The sequence below is a fragment of the Lepisosteus platostomus genome, chromosome 15, assembly GCF_059453375.1.
Source record: "Lepisosteus platostomus isolate fLepPlt1 chromosome 15, fLepPlt1.hap1, whole genome shotgun sequence".
In the NCBI taxonomy this organism is placed as follows: domain Eukaryota; kingdom Metazoa; phylum Chordata; class Actinopteri; order Semionotiformes; family Lepisosteidae; genus Lepisosteus; species Lepisosteus platostomus.
In genome coordinates this window covers 21,793,769-21,812,811 of record NC_142625.1, presented here as the reverse complement: position 1 = coordinate 21,812,811, position 19,043 = coordinate 21,793,769, and the positions used below count along the sequence as shown (strand labels likewise).

General features: G+C 37.6%; 1 protein-coding gene across 2 annotated transcripts in view; it reads right to left on the bottom strand.

Annotated features, from left to right (window-relative positions):
- Positions 1-18,601, bottom strand: part of b4galt5 (beta-1,4-galactosyltransferase 5) — a 35,247-nt gene extending 16,646 nt beyond the window's left edge. Inside the window, exon 1 of one of the 2 annotated variants that reach the window (XM_088608433.1) lies at positions 18,160-18,601. In XM_088608433.1, the coding sequence (XP_088464559.1) occupies positions 18,160-18,265 (106 nt within the window). In that variant the 5' untranslated portion in view covers positions 18,266-18,601. Of the gene's footprint in view, positions 1-5,375; positions 5,507-18,159 lie in introns of those variants that run through there. The other variant, XM_088608434.1, reaches the window with a different exon arrangement.
- Between the last annotated feature and the right edge of the window lie 442 nt (positions 18,602-19,043).

Here is a 19,043-nt window from a genome sequence, read left to right as displayed (position 1 = left end):
TAAGTTGTGCCCTCTATGATACAAATTTCAATTTATTTTCAGTTCATGGATTACTTCTAGAAACTGCATCAGAACATGTTCCAATGAAGGCTGTAAGAATGAAACCTTTTTTCAGCCACAGATTTAATAACAGTCTTCAAGAGCACATTTTTAGTTCAAGTGAAAACACTAGATGGTACAAAACAGAATATCAGTATAAAAAAAGATACTGGGTAGCATGCTGATACAGTAGCTTTTCTAATGCCAAAGTGAGCTTTGCTTCTGTTCTACCAAATAAATAAGTAAAGATGCAGCTGCGCTTTGGATCAATTTCCACAAATAAGGATTGATGGAACTGAAATCTAGTAAATTTCCTCCTTCCTCATTCCTCAGTTCTGACAATTACAGTATCTTTCATTCTAAATGGAAAGGGTGGGCCAATTCTTTCTTCCCAACTCTACTATAATTATAGCTAAACGAATCTTACTTCAGAGTTTTCACATTCTGTAACATACTGGAGGCCTGTTCTACTACATTCTGTTCTCAAAAACCCAGTCTAGAAGATCAAACTACATGTTCAGTATCTACTGTTTTGAGCAGTAGTGAAAGCAGTAGCCTTTTTGTCATTAAAATCTGTTATTAGAAGTCCCTTGGGATTTTGTTCCAATCAATCTACAATTTTCTGTAGTAGTAAAAAGTAAAAAGTTAAAAGAGTTAGTAGGTCTAGAACAGCCAGATCTCATGTGAGAGAATTATGTTTTCCTTTATGGCCGGGCATTTTTTTTAATTCAAAAGTCACAAGTTACAATTTGTAGCTAGGAGACCATAGCCTGTCCTCCGTGAAAGCCCCTGTAAACTTTCATTTGTCCAGTGATACACAGTATATTGCAATTATAGGTTATGACTAGAATGCAGTTTTAATCTTCACATGAAAGTGACTAGACTCAAAACTTATCACGTCTGCAAAATATTGTATCAATCTAAATGTAAGGTCAGTATAAGCTCCCTCCATCTGTAATTCACTAGAACATATCCCAGAACAAATGCATGATGAATAAACTCTAAAATGCCACTGACTAACATCCATGGTCTAGCAAGAAATATTACATTTATCAAACTGCTACACATCTGTTCACAACTGTACTACAGTACGACCTCTTAAAGAAAACCTGTTCTAAGGCAAAAATACTACTGTATAAACCCAGGTGCAGCTAATGACACTTTGCTGCAGCTAATGACACTTTGCTAAAACAATTATGTGGTTTCTCTTTGTGAAGTGCAGGTAATAATTAAGCTTAATGGGCAAAGGAAAACATACATCAATCATTCAAAGACTTTTAAGATACTGTACAATGCAAGAAACCTCCTTCCTATCAGGTTCATGCTATAAAGTCAGAAATGCACTAAGTAAATTTACTGTATAAAATTTTCCAACTGTTTAATGTATATCCCGAGGCTGTGTATACAATAAAATATTTGACTAATACACATTATGTAGCTTTTTTCATTAACAATGAATCACAAACAGTGAACCACTCCAGTACTATAAGATTAAGTAATCTGGACAGGAGTGATTAATCTGTCTTTAAGACATTTCCTTTCTATCCAGCTTGCTTCTGGGGTTCTGTTCAACACGCGCTTAAATACTCTTAATACTTCACAAGCGGAAAAATAGTGGAAAAAGAGAAAACGAAGCCTTAATCTTTTTGGCCTTCATTTTCAGAACAATTCGCAATCAATTATTTAATTAACTAGCAAACACATTCAATGGTAAAGTACTTATGCAGAGTAAGCACAATCTCAAAGCACTTTCCAAATAAATGTTCAGAAAGTTCAAAGACACCGGAAAAGTGAAAACTTCATTAGTGAAACAGAGAAACATCAACAAGAGGTCACAGGAGTAAAGTACTGTAAGTGTACTGTACATGCATTTAAATCATCAAGATCAGAAAGCAGTTCTTTACACAACAGGATAGTGGAAGTATGGAACAAAAAGCCTGACTGTCAAGAAATGACTAGAAGAGATTCTCAGATCTATTAACTACTAAATACTAAAGGGCTAGATGGTCTGAATTAACCCCCTCTTGTTTGTAACTGTTCTTACAGTATGTATGTAAACGGATGTAAATTTACGGAGCTGTATTTGTTTTTATTCTGAAGACTCACCATAATTTCAGCACTGTCTATATATCTGTCTGTATTTGATCTCATATATCATTATGGAGAGTTCACAGGTCATACAGTACATGACATTTTCTGATTTACATGATTTTCTCCCAACAAAACAGCTCTTCAGCAAAACAATTGCAGTTGTTTTGCTGAAGCATATGAAAAGCACACTTTCAAAGATTACTGTAACTGTGCAGCTTTCTATCCGTAGGAATAAGTGCACAGAAAGCTACATCACAGTGGACAGCCGTTTTCTCCTCTCCTTCACAGTTAAAACTCATTCTGTATTTCTCGCCCAACTGTTTAAGCAATGTTAAGCAATATGCCGTCAGGCCACAGTAAGGTTAGCAAATGGAAAATAACCACAGACAATGTGAAATCAAACTACTGCAGGTTCTGCAGGAACTGTAGGTTCAAAGGACCTACAGTACCTACAGTACTTTGAACTTAACGGCCAATGGTCTGCAGGGCTTACTCAGTAAACTGCCTTACTGCTAGATTGTGGCAATTAAACTGCCATCCCCCTTCAGTGTAACTCTGATCAGCATTTCTCTCCCTCAAAATCATCATTTTATCTGACTGTGCATGTGGTTAATTCAGGAAAGGGAGGATAGAGCATACAGTACCTTTGAAAAAGGGAATTTAAAAAACAACTTTGAATGGCACATTTTTACCCCACATTTAAAAAAAAATACTAATGATTCAGAGATGCTCTTTTACAGACTGACAACTATTACTATCAACTATGCATAATGTGACATTATACCAGTTTTTTTTTTCATTTTAGACCCACTCACTCTGAATCCCCAGGGGTGTTAGTGGGGCCAGTAGGGGGCGCTCACCCTGCAGTCTGTATTGATCCTAATGCCCCAGTATAATGATGGAAACAATACTGCAAAAAAGGTGCTGTCCTTCAGATGAGACATAAAACCGAGGTCCTGACTCTCCATGGCGCTTCTTGAAAAGAGTAGGGGTGTTACCCCAGAATCCTGGCCAAATTTTCCAATCAGGGCCTCCTCATAATCTCCATCTGAGGAACTGGCTTCATCACTCTGCTCTCCTCCTCACTGATAGCTGATGTGTGTTAAGCGTTCTGGCGCACTATGGCTGCCGTCGCATCATCCAGGTGGGACTGCACATTGGTGGCGGTGGAGGGGATCCCCATTACCTGTAAAGTGCTTTGAGTGGAGTGTCCAGAAAAGCTCTATATAAGTGTAAGAATTTTTTTTCATAGTGCCACCTGAAACGTGCCTAAAATCCCCCCAAAAAAAACTCTTTAGAAATTGATGCCTACACTGCCTGCAGGCTCTCTGCAAATGATCAGCCGCGTCTTGCGCTACCCCAGCCACAGGTGAGGAGTGACAGATGACTCCACCAGCAATCTGCACCCCTAATGCTCAAGGCAGGGGAAGGTCCCTTTTTCATTTCTTCCAGAAAGCACTTTACAGGAGGAACACTATTACCAAAAAAAACAATGAAAAACACATGAATAAGACCTGGCAAGTTAACTACAAGCTAAAAAAAGAAAAGTTAAAACAACCACAAGAAGTGATAAGTAAACTGGCCTATATGAACATTTTTATCTAAAAGTAAAAACAGCACTGTAGGACTTTCCCTTACAGCCCTGAGCAGGACATTCCTTAATGTTAATGTAATTTGGCTGAAAACCCATCTACTTTAAGCATAAAGTAGTAACTTTTCGAATAATGGTTATAACAAATACCCCATGGGTCAGAAGCATACAGTTCTATAAGATTTGCTATATAATATGTAAATTCAATGTAAATTTGTTCAATGGTAATAGCTAAAGCTGCCCCAAATTGTAATGCTAGTCCAACCTTTAAATAAGTTTTCTGTATAGCTGGCACTGAGAGCTGTAGATTTCATCACGCATCTCTTTGGAAATTATAAACTGCCAGGCATCTTGCTAGCTCAAGGGATTATCAAATACAGATTACCAAAGCAACTATTCACATTGTTCCATTCTTAAACAAAGCAATCTTTGATGCTCTGAAATGGGATCTTCAACAGACACCTCCACCTGCGAGTTTAGAGCACATTCAGTGTCCAAACAGTGGAAATGAAACATTCTGTTCCTTGCTTTTCATTTTCAGTCTTGTTTGGTTTTCCCACTGGGGTTTGGTTCAGTGTAATGCTCAACACACAGTGGGCTTACAGCCCAAACATTGCTGTTGACTGGTGACAAGTGCAGTACAGTGTGTTTTGTGTTCCAAGGAGGCTTTATTCAAAGCAATGTATTGATATTGTGATTCACTGGTGCTGAAAAACAATATTTAGCATTTCTGCCACTTTCCAGTTTGAATGACTTGATGATTTTAGTTAATTCAATTTCATAACATTTTTGTTCATTAAATTTTTGTCATGTACTGTACAGTACTAGCACTGAAATCCACAGTGTGCGTTTTACTGTTCTGTGACTTTGCTTTCTTGACTTTTCTAAATTAAATGATGTATCAACTGTAAAAACAAGCTACTGTCCCTCCCACCGATCTTTCGCATATTCCAGGAAGCCTACAACAATAACAAAATCCAAAGCCAAGCAGAACAACAGTTATTCTCTTTTCAATGAAATAAGTCAATGAGCCTGCTGGAGGAGGATGCTGGGTGCATTTTCAGAAAACTAGTGGCACAAGTCTTTCTTCACATGTGACATGTTGCTTCACACAGCAATGGAAAAACAAAAACTCCACAAATGCTACGCTCAAGCTGGAGCCTGAGAAAATCCATTTGAAAAGTAGCCTAAGGTGTAACCTGTGCATTAGGAAACAAGCTAGACGGCATACCCTTCAACCTGCCATCTATCTTCTGCTGAAAGTTATTCACTCCCATGTGAACCGAAAATCATTGCTCACATAGTGCCAACTGAAACTTGCCTAAAGTCCAACAAATACCGTACAAACTCACACTTTACATTTGCTGTCTATCTAGTCCCATGGAATAGATGCATGAGACTAAAAATGAAAAGAGGACAGGATCCTTTATATTAAACCAGATAAGACCACCGTGACTGTGTCTCATAGCTATATATCCATGTGCAAATGTGGAAACCTCAACTAAATACAACTATCATGAAAGTAAAATAAAAGTAAATGGGAATGTAGTGAAGAATTGACAATCAGGCCTGACAATTCACTCGGGCCTAATCAAATTCCAACACACTGCAAACAATGTGGGCTGTTGTCTCTCCAGTCAAACTTAACTCTTACCTTGTGATTCCATTAAGTCTCAGAAGACAAGCCTAGGCTTTGCTGGGAAGAATACCCCTCACTCTCAATAAGAAGAGTCATGAGACACTGAAGAGTGCTGCCATAGCCCAGGGCAGCCCTTCACTGGGATTGCCTCAAGGAAATGCCAGTGCAAATGTGACCTGACCACACGGCTCACTATCACATGAAACCAAGTCATGTGCTTGTCATATGACAAGAAGCCCTTGTGGTGTCCCCCATTAAAGCTACAAGGTTCGGCAGCCAGTTCAATTCGTTTTCCCTGATAATTGTGTAATTCTTAGGCATTTCTTCTCTGTAAAATTCCTCTCGTGTTTAACCTCGTGTGTTCTCGGAGAAGGAGAAGCATGTGGAAGGCCTTCTTATCTCCGTTCTTCATTTCCACGGACCGACACTTTGAATAATGGATTTCAAATAGGGTAGAGAAACCATATTCCACGGTTTTGTTGACACTTTTCTTCCCATTAGAAAACCTCAGCAGCATTATGGCTTTTAAATATGATGCACAATGTTTAAGATGTAGGATTGGAGAACAGGATTTCTCCTTGAATGTGCAAGAAACAAACATTATCAATGAACATTTTTTGTGCTGCAGTATAGTACATAACTCAGGTCTAAGCAATGCGGAAGGAATGCAGATGAGCCAGTGCTAACGCAATCTTGCCATGCCTTATTTCCAGGAAAAAACACTGATGCTTTTGCACATACAGTAATAACACAACCCCACAACACACACAGGAAGACATCAATGAAGAGATATACTGTAGACTTAAGTCACAACTCTGCTTCTCAAAATAAGTGACCTGACAATAGAAGAAGGAAGAATACTACAGTTAAATTAAAGCATTCAGTTAAAATGATTTAGTTGTCATTAATTTTCATTTTAATTTTTGCTGTTGTCATACAGTACATACAGTAGTCCAGTAAGATGATGCAGATAAGCACTGTACACTTGGCTCTTCTAAAAAATAAACCAAATTAAAAATAAAATTAAGATTGGGCTAAAAATAAAGGATTAAAAATTATTATTGTATCTGTGACAGCCAGTTTCAATGATAAATTGAACAGGAAGAACTTGGCTTCGTATGACTTCAACGATACTTCAGAAACTGGCTAATCCAGTCCGTTTGCATGGTTAAAACATGATGTGCTGCGAAAGTGGGTTTGCACAATCCCCCCAAGGGCTGTCCGGATCCATGGATATGTGTCACAGGGGGAATTACAGGGACGCCTCTAAAACTCAAACCATCAGGTCTGCCTCCCCCCTTTACCAAAACAAAAAAACACACTTTATTGACAATGAGTCAGTCACCTTCCCTAAGCTCTTTCAAATGTACACTCAAAATCTTCTTCTGTAGAAGGCCCTTTACTCAGCTGATTCTGTTAAATACCCCTTTGCTCCTAGCACATTGTAATACCCCCATCTTCTATCTCCTCTCATTGTGTATATCTTTCTTTCATTGTTGTTGTCGTTCTGTAAAGCACTTTGAGAAGCCACCTTTAAAGGTGCTATATAAAATAAAGTTCAGTTTTATATTTATTATTACTGGTTTTATAAAGTGCAGAAAATTATACTCCACTGTACATACTGCGATACTCTGACTGAAATGGCAGTTGGATATGCAACACTTGTGAGGTACTATTTGTATTTGTATTTTATATTGTTTTCAGAAACGAATCAGAAGAATGTCTCACAACTGTGGTCAAGAACTATGCCAAGGATTGCAACCATATTCAATTAATTCTCTCCGGCTACATTTTGATCCTGTGTTACTGTATGTTATGCAAATGACTTTCCCAATAACAGAAGGCAACGCCAGTAAAGGCTCCAGAATTACAAAGAAACCATGTTGTACTTAGAATTGCAATCAGCGCATCACTGAAGTACAGCAGATCAAAATCCTTGCTTGTCACAAGAAGGTATTTGCTACATGTATTATTTGGAGTCCATAATTAACTCAATAGAAATTACCAAATTACTGCCACTGGCGAAAACATACAGTAGAGTAGTTAATATGAGCCTTGACCATTCTACCCTACTCACACTAACTTCAATTCACTATTTCTAGCACTACTGTCTATGCAGCAACCATGGACAAATCATGTGTGGTTTATCATTGCACGTCTGACTACCATATGACCAAGTGACAGCCAAGGTTTTATTGCAATCATTCTCGTGGTGTACTTCTGAAGTACTTCTTAATTGCGGAGAAAAAAGATTTTGCCTTTAGGTATTGCAGGAAAAAGACCCATGTTTTGGTAACATGAATATACTGTAGCTGATGTTCCTGAGATTTTATCATGAATGGAATATGTTCAATGATTTTGAACTTCAGAACTCTCTTCATTCTCTTTAAGACTGAACCATGGCCTCATTTATAAAGGGAAAATTATCTCAATTGTGAATTGACATAAAAAAACTGCAAATGTTAGGGTCATTCAAAAAGAAGTAAACTGTTATGAAAGAAACAGCTGTAGCCATATTTTATAAAGCATGCACTCTATTACAGTTTTTCCTGGGTGTTCTGTACTTTTTAGTCTCAAGAATGGAATATTAAAACCTCCCTTTCAGGGAGAATTTTTACAAATACATAAATCTAGGTGTAAAACTGGGCAGTATTTAACTTTAGAAACCTAATGCTGAGAAGAACTGTGGGTTATCATATGCTGGAACTGTTCAGCGGTTTAAACATTGGACTGCATTGTAATACATTGTTTAATACATTTAAATAACTTTTCCAGGAAGCATCCTCTTAAAACAAGGCAGATGCATAATAATCTGCATGGATGTCTAAAGGGTGGTGCACAGTTTTTGACAGTTACAGTTAATTTAATCTTCTCACCTACTTTAGTACTCATTAGAATGCCTGGAAGTAATAAACTTGCCAGAAACACCTTATAACACATTACATGCAGTATATTGCAGGGTAATGATTCCCATGCTAAACTCTGTGTATGTATCAAGTCTTTTTAGCAGTGGCAAACAAGTTTACATTTTAACAATACCTGGTTCCAAACAATAAAAATGGAATGCCAAACAATTTGGAGGTGCAGTCAATACATTTTTCTTCTTAAAAATACAATGATGATATCAATTCATATAATTAAGTAATCAGTATCTAACCTAAGAAAATAAATATAAGTACAGATCTCTAGGACCATTACCAAAAGTATTTTGACCATTAACAACTGTTTGTAACAAGTACTGTTGTTTGCTGTGGCAGCATATCAGGGGTCAGTGGCACTGATGTCACAACCTTCAAACCTGGAATTCTCCTTCAGCAGAGTACCTGATCCAGCAGCATAGCAGAGTTTACCCCTCACAAGGGAGTGGCGTTGTGTATGCTCTGAGCCCATGAGCAACTGTGATTGAATCCCAGCAAGGGCAGAGCAAAGCTGTACCTGTTACTACAGGATGACTAAAAAGGATTCAAATGAGAAAACAAATGCAGCGAATCTATTACTCATACTGTGAAGGACCGTGACTCCAAAATGCTTGGGAATAACTTTAGCACTAGTTAATTCTTGATGCCATCTTAGATAAAGTTCCAAAGTTCCTGTCGTAAGACAAGGCCTACAGAACATGCAGATAACTGTCTTAAGCTGTAAGCCCTCTGCTCTAATGCTCTTGGCGCATCAACAGAGGATTGTTCTTCTCCCAGATACATTACTGTACATCGTAATCCCACTAAAGCTTGTTAACCTTGTTCTCCCTGTCCACACATCATATACTATGCTCCATTTCTTTGATAAAAATAATTTAAGCCCTGATGGCAGCCAACTTTTCCATTATAGAATAGGTTGTCTTCAGCTTCATACTCTTCCTCACCATCTTCACTTCTCAACAAGCACAGACATAGTTCAATATTAACAGCTGTGAGTGCAGGGTAGCCTACTGTAAACCTCAGTTCTTTTTTCCCTTTTGTAGGACACAGTCACTGAGTTATTTTTTCAGTCATTTTTCTGCAAGGAAATTAAACATGTAATTTTCCAGGATCGCCAGTACCCTTGGAAACATGAATTAATTTTTTCAGAGCCAGAGGCTAAACGTCATCAATCTCCTGTTGAAGGACAGTATACATAGGGCAAGAGCTGAATCATCCCTAAGGAGAGGACAAACCCATTAAAACATGCAGCTCCTGAACATACACTTGTGATAGCAGCATTAATCAACACTGTACTACATGTCTGATGGTACTAATTTACAATACAATGTAGGGAAAATACAAGTTTTAATCTCATCAGTCTTGATGTTGACAGATTTCTCAAGCTTAGAAACGTACATTTCTATATATCAAGCACCACAACTAATATACATGAAATCTTTTTCCTGCTCATGGTCACATTCTGTACAGAAATCAGCCAGTCATACTAAGTGAACAGCCACTGAAACACTGATTTGTTCCCCGGCAATAAAAAGGGAAAATTCACTATGCAACCTACAGATCCAGCCATTCAAACTGCACGGTACAAACCCGTACCGCATGCAACTACAAGCCACGGCCACAAGCCACAAGCCACGGCGGCATACCTATATGATAGGTTTGAGTATAATAATAAATCAGGAAAGTACTTGGCAAATCAGTTAAAACATAACAAAGAAAAATCGATTATTCCAGTGATTAGAGATTTGGGAGGGAATACAATGCAAACACCAGGGGACATAAACGATACTTTCTGTACATTCTATATGTTTATAGTAAAATTATACAGTATACTTCAGACCATGAACCAAATCAAGCAGATATTGATTAATTTCTCAACAATATAAAGCCTCCAAAATTAACAAAAGAACAAGCAGATGAACTTGATATCCCATTAACATCTGACAAATTACATAATGCACTCAATCAGTTGTCAAATAAAGCTCCAGGACCTGATAGTTTCCCTGCTGAATTCTTTAAACATTTTTGGGAAACAATCACACCAATGTTTCTTAGAATGATTGTTGAAATAAAACTCTATTCAAAAATCCCATCAGAAATGAATACAGCTTTTATCTCAGTACTCCTAAAGCCTAACAAAGACCCAACCCTGCTTTCTAGTTATCGTCCTTTATTTCTCATTAATACAGATGTCAAAATGATCAGTAAAGCACTAGCTACCCGAATTGAGAAAGTTACTCCATTCATAATACATCCAGATCAAACAGGGTTTATTAAATGCAGACACTCCTCAAGCAATATGCGCAGACTATTTAATTTAATTAATATCTCTAAAAACAATAGTCTGAAAAGAATAATTGTGTCATTAGAGGCAGAAAAAGCCTTTGATAAAGTAAATTGTGAATTTCTGTTTACCGCTTAACAGAAATGTGTTTTCGGTGAATCATTTACTCACTTGATACTATACAACTCACCTATGGCTAAATTCACAACCAATGGAATAACATCTCAAAGTTTTGCATTACACACTAGGCAACTAGGCAAGGATGCCCTCTATCACCTTCTTTATTTGCCATTTGTATTGAACCTCTTGCTGCTGCAATACGGCAAAATATGGGAATCCAAAGCCTCCAAACACAGCACAAAAAACAGTCTTTATGCAGACAATATTTTATTATATTTACAAGATCCATCAGACTCTATTCAAGAACCTAATTACTCCATAAACTGGAATAAATCCACAATTTTATCGCTGTGTGCAGATAACTGGAATGCTGCAGTTTGAAAACTATCTCTTCCCCTCTCTACTGGCAATATCAGGTATCTTAGTTGTTTTAACTAAATTTTGACCCACTGTTAAGAAGAATACAAGATGATTTACTGCGCTGGATAAACATACCTCTCTCCATGATTGGTAGAATAGCAACCATCAAAATGACAATCCTATCTAAAATCAATTATTTGTTTGCAATGATCCCAATTCAACTCACTACTAACTTGTTTCAGTCACTTGATTCAATAATAATAAATTCTATTGGAAAAACAAAAAACCTAGGATTAAACTAACCACCTTACAGAAACACAAAACTCAGGGAGCATTAGAAGCACCCAATTTTTACTACTATTACTTGGCAAATGAGCTACAATACATCACTAAATGGCTTCATCCTAATCAACAGGAATACCTTTGGACAGAAATGGAACAGTTAAGGAAATGAGTGTAAGGGAATCTCACCTACTGACTTGCCATTTCTTAATACTACTATAAAATCACATGGTTGTTTTAAGAATACAGCAATTTCAACAGCCTTGAAAAATCAACAAAACTGCAACATCCACATGGACACCTTGCAAATACACTCCAATCTGGCATAACCCCGACTTTCGAATGAACAATAAATCAATTCTCATTAAAGACTGGAAACAAAAAGGTATCATGCATCTGAGTCACATTCTTCAGAACACCACTTTCATACCCTTCAATGAACTCACTGAGAAATACGGTAATGGGGAAGAACAATATCTCCACTTTTCAAGTATTTTCTTATAAAGTCTTTTTATTATGACATATCCTATATCCTAAAAAAAGAAAAAAAAAGCCACAGGGTACAGCTCTCTGGCTGGTTCAGGACACACCTGTCAGCTCCACAGGAGAAGCCACAGTACGATTAAGAGTGGGATTGCTGTTCAGAAACGTGATGCAGACTGTTGCTTTAACTAAAACATGCATGTTGATTTCAGCCTCAGACTAGCGGGCGGTGGAAATATCTTAACTTTGTAAACGAGGAACAGGTTCGGCTGGCCTCTCTCCGAGCGGCCATGAGGCTCCACTAGCATGCTGAAACCGAGTAGCCGGAGTGTCTCTCCGGGTGAGCAGAGGTCAGGGGCGGGACATGTACACGTTCATCTCCAGGTGTGTTGGAGCCGAGCAGCTGGAGTGACTCCCTGGGTGTGTTTTAGCCAGGGCTGGGGAATGCACGTATGCAGCTGGAGTGACTCTCTGGTTGTGTCGTAGCCAGGGCTGGGACATACACTTGTGCAGCCAGAGTGACTCTCCGGGTGTGTTGGAGCCGAGCAGCTGGAGTAACTCTCTGGGTGTGCTGAAGTCAGGGCTGGTACGTGCACGTATGTGTATGCAAAGCCGCTCGGCTTTGATTGTTACCAGAAGGCACAGTATGAACAAAGTACAGTTGAAAAGCTTAAAGAGTACAGTTTATAAGGTCTAATTAAGTCATCAACCCATTCTGCAAAGTTCAGACAGAACAAGCCATATCTACTGCATGATAAATAAGTCAGTAGAAAATGCTTCAAAGTTCAAAGTGTTTACAGGGTTGTTAGTCAGCTCTTCCTAGTGTTTTCATTACATTTAAAACCAGACTTACACTCTAAGTTACTTGTTAGCCTGTTGTTTTTTTTTTTTTATTGAAGCCTTATGTAGGTTCGGTGACCTACAGTTTATGAATGCCTACTGTAGTATTTCAATCACAAGTCATGTTTTTCCCTTTAAGATAGCCTACTGATTTTGCTGACTTAAGGTCTTGAGTTTTATTAAATACATTACAGGTTAGAAAAAGGCCAGAATGTGCTGGATACAGTTCTGGATATGACTCGTCTGATAAAACTGATATGCAGCTAAATCCCATTGTTAAAAATGGGAGAGAGCATTCAGACACCCTTGGACTTTCACCATTAACCTTGCTAATCCTTACATGATTAGCATGGTTAAAACACACACCATGTGTATTTTTGTCCGTGAACAAAGTCATAAATATAGCAACATTCATGAATAATAATAAAATATGTGATGTCAAGGTATCTTATAAATCACCTCACTTTAAATTGCAAAAGACGCTTTCTTACTCTATTTTCCATTACAACGGCAGGTTCTCTAAGAATATTTTTCCATGGTATTTACAGTAACGCATAAGGAGGCAAGAAAGTCCATACTGTTTCAATAAGCACTTTGAGAGGCCTCTGTTGTACTCTGTTGCATACTGTACCTTCAGTCTGGTCTCTGAGCAGAGGCATGCACACTGTCATTTTAAATGGGGCACACGATACACAATGATCGTGTGCCCCCCAAATCTTGTACATTTATAAACTTTATACAAATACTTGAAGTATTAACATTTATATACTTCCATATCTTGGTTTTCTTTTTCTATCTTCTAAACTTTTTTCCAGATGTGGCATGGTCACAAAGCATTGGCACACCTGAAATGGTTCTTGCTTTAGTAAAGGCATCTATAAAATAAAACCTGTATCCTCTTGTTATTTTATATACTGTACAGTACCTATACCCTTACAAAAAAGCACAGGCATTTCGGCTGCCCTTGGTCCGTCCCTGCAATTATGTTGCATTAGGTAGGTTTTTGCAAACCACTAAGTCTTCATCATGAGGAGGATTAAAATTACAAGACCTCAGACAGGCATGGCCTGACAATTCCATAATTGTCTTTCCAAGCATGTGACAAGAAAAGCAAAAATAAGTAATTACAGGAAAGAAAAGTAGGCGCTGTACTTTTCTGTGGTATTCACCATTTCATTAATGCTATTGTTTGCTTTTAACTCACTCAGATGCAGAAAATCACAGTTTAATCTAAATATGCTTTTCTGGGTGTCAGATCTTATGACAAACGTGCATTCTATATTAAAAATTGAATCCAGATGTTTTTTTGGTCATCGAGTTCCTATGACAGCTTCCCACAAAGGGAAACAGTACAGTACGAGTCATGTGCATTTATAACTCTCCTAAAGATTAAGACCATGTGAAAAACATTACTAACCAAGGGTTGTACTTTGTGATTAGTAACTGTTGTGACAGCACTGCATCATCAAGTAATATATTAAACAACATACACCCCAGTTGACTTTCCTCCGCTTGCACCCTCACTGGTTTCATGTCAGGTACTACAGGACCTTTACTGTGTCTAGGAATGAAACTCTGGCCTTTTACATGCTGTCACCACAGTATCTCTGGCTCAAGAGGCACTTAATCTGCCTCAAACAACACATACACGAACCCTAATCGGCGAGTACCATGCAGTAGGATAGCATGACGCCACCAAAAACTGAATTTGATCTCATTTTTAATACCAGGGATAAAACAACCACATAGTGTAAATCATCACTGCAACCTCCACAATCAGTCTCAGTCCTAGGGCACTAAACAACTAGTAACCATAAAATCCTGACCATGCAGACTAAGGTGGTTATTTCAAGCCTGTACTTAGGGTTTATAAAGAGGTCAATAAACAAAAACATGTAATTTTTGTGCGCCAATTTCTCCAGCAGAGCAGACAAAGAATCATTTAAGGGGTATCAGTACTGCCTCGGACTTTTAGCAAACAGAATCTGAATAGTACCCTCATCCGATGGAGTATTTACTGCCTAATTAGCAATTTTAGGCAAAAGGCCACACTTAACACGAGAATCATTATTATCTATATTTTAGCTAAGCGGCTCAAGAAACATTAGCTGTAGTTTAACAAAACAGATTAGTAGCATTAGTATGATTTTATAGCGAATCAGGGCTCCGCACTACATTTTAAAGAAATCAAATAAAAATGTACTTATGATTCATGATTTTGATCATGGTTAAGTCAGATAGGTATACACTTTCCCCATCGTCTACACCTGGCCAAGAGATTCCCAGAAAAGCAGCAAATATTTCCTGACAGAAAAATTAAAAATATTAACCCTAGTGAAGTGAATAAAATCACATCTTAAGCACAAACAAACAGGAATCATCTTAGAAAGGAAATCTAATTTTAACTATTGCTAGACTTCCTTCTAAGAGTTGATGGACTGACTACCAATTTAATGACAGGATATTCACAATACTTCCTTTTCCTCCAATTGTTTTGCATATTCAACACTGCATTCTGCTGGGAAACACATTATTTGAAATATTAAGTCACCAGTTCATGTGGCACAATTCATACTGTAGACTCCAGAATTAGAATTTGGCCCTGAAACCTGTTTTCATCTGGGTTTCCCCTTTCATTCTCCTCAAGCTTGTAATGAAGATTATCAGACATGTGGTGAGTAAATATGATTCTGGGAAGGGCCTCCTCAATGGTAGCAGATGGACACTAAAATGAGGAATTTTCTTTCTTGAAATTCACTGCTTAGTGTCTGTGACCAGCATACAGAATGAACATGAAGTGCAAAGAGCACCTAATATACTTTGTTTTCAGCATTCAAACCACTGCCCATAATCAGCAGCAGAGCAACAACACTGCAAGAAGTGAGAGCATGTCAGTCTGTTGGTTTCAAACAGTTCCCTGCCTCACAGGTGAAAGTTCACCCGAAAGAGGCAGTGACACATACGCCTCATTAGAAACGGCCACATGAAATCTTTCTAACTCCTGAACTGATAATTGCGCAAAATGGACATGTGGTCTGTTAATCCGACTGATTTCGTGATTTCGCAATAGCAGTAAAGGTATTTAATACCCTGTGGTCATAACATTTCATAAAACAAAACACTTGCAAGTTAAGATTACGTTACGTTAATACAGTTACCACATATTGTAAGAACAAAAATATTTATACAAAAATAAATATTTTCAAAACATATACCTGTAAATCACTGCCCTCTTCAGATCTGGTAGTAAAGTGCATCAAGATTGTGTAATGATGGGCTATCCTAAATACAGTAGTTTCTTGCTTGAGTGACTCCTCTTACTCAAAGCACTATGCTGCTCTTGTGTTTCCTCTCGTATAAAGGGCTTGATGAAATCTTGCAGGATTCTCCTGTGTTTTAATTAAATTGCTCTATTACAATCCAGCTGCGACCAGCCAAGCTCTGATACACCCTTAGTTATAGATGTGCTGAGCATTGCCTAGGCCAGGAATGTCTTCAAATAATTTAGTACATGCTGAATGTATTGATCTAGTGTCAATGTATACAAACACAGGTCCAAAAAGAAAGCAATCCCACTTCCTGAAACCAAATATTACTGAATTGTTAATCTCTTACTTTACCAAACATATTAAAACAGTTCACACAGACGAAACAAAAGACACAATGTTAAGGAAGCTTCCTCAGATGAAAATAAACAGATGCACTCTCATCTTGGATATCTAGATATAGATACTGTAGCTTTAGATATTTTAAATGTAAGCTGCATTTGTTCCTTGAACAGGAACAACGTAACCTTCAGTTTTCAGCAAAACACAGACCTGACCTGCGTAATATTTCTCATTCATTAACATCACACAAAATTGCTCTCCTTTCTAGCAGATGTTTTCTTCAGCCACGACACTAAAGTTTACTGTTTAGAGGTGGGATTGATTCACAGAGAACAACATTCCACCGAATTCCCTTTTTTTCTAAATGTAGAAGCGGAAATTTTTTCTGTCTCAAATTCTCTATAGTACTTGTTAGTCTTGTTTGAACCTGCAGAGAATTTGAAACAAAAAAATGAGCAATACACAACACTAATCTGGTTTTAACAAGTCACAGGCGGTCTTGAAGGTCAAGGGAAAACACATTACATTGGCCCTGAAGATTCCAATTGCAAATGATACAAAAAATAATCATAGTATAGCTCTATGTTGGCTTATGGAGCTACATTACCAATTTCTATGGCTCTTTCTTGTTGTATCAGCATGGCCTTGAATTTCCTGCAATAGTGAAATGGCTGAAATATAGTATCCCTCAAGATTTGAAAGTAAAGGCCCAACCAGAGTGCTTACCGATATGGCTTCAAAAAGGACCGAAAGACCAGTGTGAATTTCGTCTCCCAAGTAAACACAAAAAACATCCCCAGTGACAAAACTACTGAGACCCAAATGAAGGGAAAATCTTTTCTGATCAGAGCACAAATAAAAACCATCTACTCCACCTTACGGGGTTAACAAGCAGTGGGTGAAAACGTAGTCCCTAATCCACAGCTAACAGTTCAACCTTGCATCTTATGGTAGGTTCTCACTGTTCTGCATTAAAATAAAAAGTACTGCAAAATATACACGAAATACTAATATTTTAAAATAATGAATACGATTTACAATTACAGAGAAAATATCTTCCTTGGTGTGTTATTCACACATCCTAGGTCACAGAATACACATCTCTGTTTTGGAGGCTCTTTTGAACTAGTTCCTATTTCAGTACTATAATAATAACTCCAGCAATAATAATTAAGTGTTCTAAAGCCCAAGATACAGCGTAGCACTGTAACAATTTCTGAACCTCCTTTTGTTTTGTATTACATTATCTTAAATTACTGCTTTAACCACTCTATACTGTACATATTTGCTTTATGTATTTATTTTAAGGTTCGTTGATAGATGGACATCAAAACAACTTTGGATAAAGCCTGCAGTTAAATAAATAATAATGAAAACTACAAATTATTATAATCATAACGATGCGTCGAAAACAGCGATGTCTACTGCTAAAATTATAAACAGGCAATACTGTACTGAATGAGAATGTTTTGTAAGTGAATCAGCATACTGTATATAGACAGACCATTCGAATTTCACCTTATCAGCCAGAATCTTAGTTAAAACATTAACATATTAGCTTATATTACGGGAAGGCAATCCTTTAATGCTAGAATATTACCCGTACCAGGCTGCCCGTTTCAACATAAAAATGCATGTTTTGTTTCTGTAAAAATGAACTCATGAACATCATGAATTCTTCCTTCCGTACAGTATATATTTCAGAGACAGTATATCAGCCTATTTCATTACCGGACACAGGTGCAGAATCGCGGTGTGATTACTACATTCACACAGATTAAGCAAAGCACAGACTACTCCCCAACTGAATGCCTATTACTCCATTACTCCGTATTGCACGCTCAGCGATATAAAATTATATTCAATTAACATCAGTTAATTTAATATGAGGATAAATCCCTTACCGATTCCCGGTGCTGAATAGATGAAGTAAATTGCGGAGGTGGAGAGAGAAAACAGAAACAGCAGACCAAAAAATGACCTTTTCGGTGCTCGAAAATATTTCCGCATTATACAAGAAATTAAATTTAAAAGCGATATGAAAAATAAAAATCCTACTTAATTTACAACATAAAATCTTTACCGAGCTGTACTACACCATGAAAGCACTAGAATAGATAACGCCTGTCACTGAAGTGAGGAAGTGCCAGATAGCTCCTAAATCAAATCTTTAAAATTCAAATCTTATCACGGCGTAATACTATTATTTACAGCTGGCATTTGCGGCTTAATTTTTTTTATTGTTTTATTTAATAAAATTGCACCTAAGGATAAATCTAGAGCCTCAATTTGAGGGGGAGCCGCAGCCGCTTCTGCGAAAAAAAAAATGAATGGGGAGCAAGGAGCGTCCTCACATATTAACCATACCTCTGTTTAGGGATCGTCAGCAAAGCATTGCGGTAGAGAAAAAGCTCACAGTTAGGGAGAGTGTCCAAATTACAGCACGTTTTAAATTCGTTAGTGCTCAGCTTCACCATCTATCCGTCGTGTATGAGATAATGACAACAAGTAATTTAAACCTACTGCTGATGACAGGACAATATCTTAATATTTTAAATAATTCATATTGCAATATTAAAATAATACATTAAAATGGAGCGGTGAAATGGCTGAAAAGTGGGTATTCGAGCGGGTAGCGACAATAGTCTAGGACTACAGTACATCAAGGGAACATAATACTTTGACTCTGGCATTGTAATCTGTAAGAGAAAAGGAGTAGTGCGCACACTTTATTGGCATGACATTTGACACCCGTGTATCTTTAGCTATTAAAATCCGTTCCATTGAA